Below are 2,172 nucleotides of genomic sequence, written 5' to 3' on the forward strand. Positions count from 1 at the left end.
GTGTGTGNGTGTGTGTGTGTGTGTGTGTGTGTGTGTGTGTGTGTGTGTGTGTGTGTGTGTTCTGCACTAGAACTGATGGCACGAATGAGACCTTGTTTGCACTTTCAGACCTCAGAAAAAAAAAAAAAATTCCAGGTGAAAGTTTTAAATATGTACACCACTTTGTAACGGTTCAACTTGTTCTGACTCATGTAATAAAGCTGAATGATTATTTCTCACTCTATTAAAGATTGTCTCATTTCTTGAAAAAAAAAAAACTAATTTAAATATCAACCACACAAGTAACAGAACTGAACACTTTGTTTTAAGTCAGTTGTCCTAGCTATTTATTTTGTACAACATATTTGCATATATTTGTTGGGTCACATTCATATTATCATACCTAATGTTTAATATAATATTGTTAGGAGTTGTTGAAACCACTTTTCTCAGAAATGAGTTTCTGATTTAAGACGTTATGTCGATTAAGCACCACACGAGGGCGCTATTTCTTTAGGGAAAAATAAAACAAATAATTAACATTTTATTTGAACAAGCAATAATTTAAAACATTTATATATTTGATTAAAACGTATGTTTCAGAACAGATATTGAGACATGACCAAAAGTAACTAAAATAAAAAGAACCGGTTATCCAGTTTCAGTTTATTACGTGATTGTGACGTAAAGACGCAGCGCGTAATGCGGATGTAAACATTACTTGACTCACGTGGATGGAGGAGAAAAAGGCAACAATGCCACAGACGGTGGAGCGTTTCGTCAGTCCTGGGAAAGGGAACGGACTTCGTGCCACTGCCAGGATGAGCAGAGGTCAGCTGGTGATGTCCGCCGAGCCGCTGGCGTCCTGTGTGTCCAACAAACAGGCCAGAGAAGTCTGCCACCACTGCTTCACACGGTGAGACCGATGAGAAAGGCGGTGCTAACATGGGTCCTGCCCTCTGAGGCCAAACTAGGAGCAGTGTAGTTGATAAACTGCATGTTCACATTGTGAAAAAATTACGTGTGCAGCTGTAGTTTGATGGATTTATACAGGACTAAATGCTAACTGTAGAAATGTAATTCTCTGACTGTCCAGCAGATGGCAGCAGCGTTCTTCAGTTCAATGGTTTTATGATTACTGCTGTTATTGTCTAATTCTAGTTTGTGAAAAATGTTTCTCAAAGTAAATTGTTTTTCATGTACTAATTTTAAAGACCTCTCCACTTTTTGTCTCAAGTCAAAACACCTGAACAAACATCATTTCATTTTATTTTACACGAAGGGAGAAAGACACACTTACAGTGCAGCGGAGCTCATCTTTTTTTATTTTGTGGCTCCTTTTTTAATTTAATTTTATTTATTAAATGGCACTGCAAATAGTATACAGTAACAAATGGATAACACAATAAATCATATTTCCGTTGTGGTCCTCAAAATTGTTTAGCAGAGGTGACTTAATGTATCTAAGATGTACAGTCGCTCTTTCAGCTGTATTGATGTGATGATTTTGTTTTAATCTGAATGCATTATTGCAACAGAGCTGCTTTCTTTGATTTTACTTATCTTTTCCTCTCTTTTTACTTATTTTAAATCTGTATATCCAATCTTGGTCTTCAAGGACCACGATCCTGCATGTTTAAGAGGTTTCTTTGCACCAACACACCTGATTTAAATCAATGCATGATTAACAAGCCTCTGCAGAACATGAAGAGATAATTCAACCATTGACTCAGGAGTGTTGGAGCAGAGAAACAAGTAAAACATGTAGGATGGCGGCCCTGAAGGACCAGGATCGAACTCCCCTTCTTCTGTATGGACATGTGTGAATTTAACGAGGCTGGCCTGGCAGGGACACAGCTGCACTGAGTTTAGGCTCAACAAGAGCAAAGTGAATGAAGGCTAAATTACTGAGGCATGTATGCTGGAACTATATAATGATATGCCAGTCAGTTAGCTATTATTACCTCAAAAAAAAAAAACCTCACACAGAATATGAGATACTCAGTTTTAACATGGTAGTCTGGCATTTATTCAATATTTTAAAAAAATCCACCTTTCAGCTCAAGAAGATGGAGTTATAACAAGAGGAATCAATAAAAATTACAGAGCTTACAGCTTCACTGAATCCCCTTAATTTTCTGTGTGTGTGTGTGTGTGTGTGTGTGTGTGTGTGTGTGTGTGTGTGTGTGTGTG

At 37.6% G+C, this 2,172-nt stretch overlaps 1 protein-coding gene across 1 annotated transcript in view; it reads left to right on the plus strand.

Annotated features, from left to right (window-relative positions):
* Nucleotides 1–677: 677 nt before the first annotated feature.
* smyd3 (SET and MYND domain containing 3) overlaps nt 678–2,172 on the plus strand; it is a 113,121-nt gene continuing 111,626 nt past the window's right edge. Inside the window, exon 1 of the mRNA XM_014017196.1 lies at nt 678–895. Within this exon, the coding sequence (XP_013872650.1) occupies nt 714–895 (182 nt within the window). The 5' untranslated portion in view covers nt 678–713. The remainder of the gene's footprint in view (nt 896–2,172) is intronic.

The sequence above is a fragment of the Austrofundulus limnaeus genome, unplaced genomic scaffold (genome assembly GCF_001266775.1).
Source record: "Austrofundulus limnaeus strain Quisiro unplaced genomic scaffold, Austrofundulus_limnaeus-1.0 Scaffold163, whole genome shotgun sequence".
Classification (NCBI taxonomy): domain Eukaryota; kingdom Metazoa; phylum Chordata; class Actinopteri; order Cyprinodontiformes; family Rivulidae; genus Austrofundulus; species Austrofundulus limnaeus.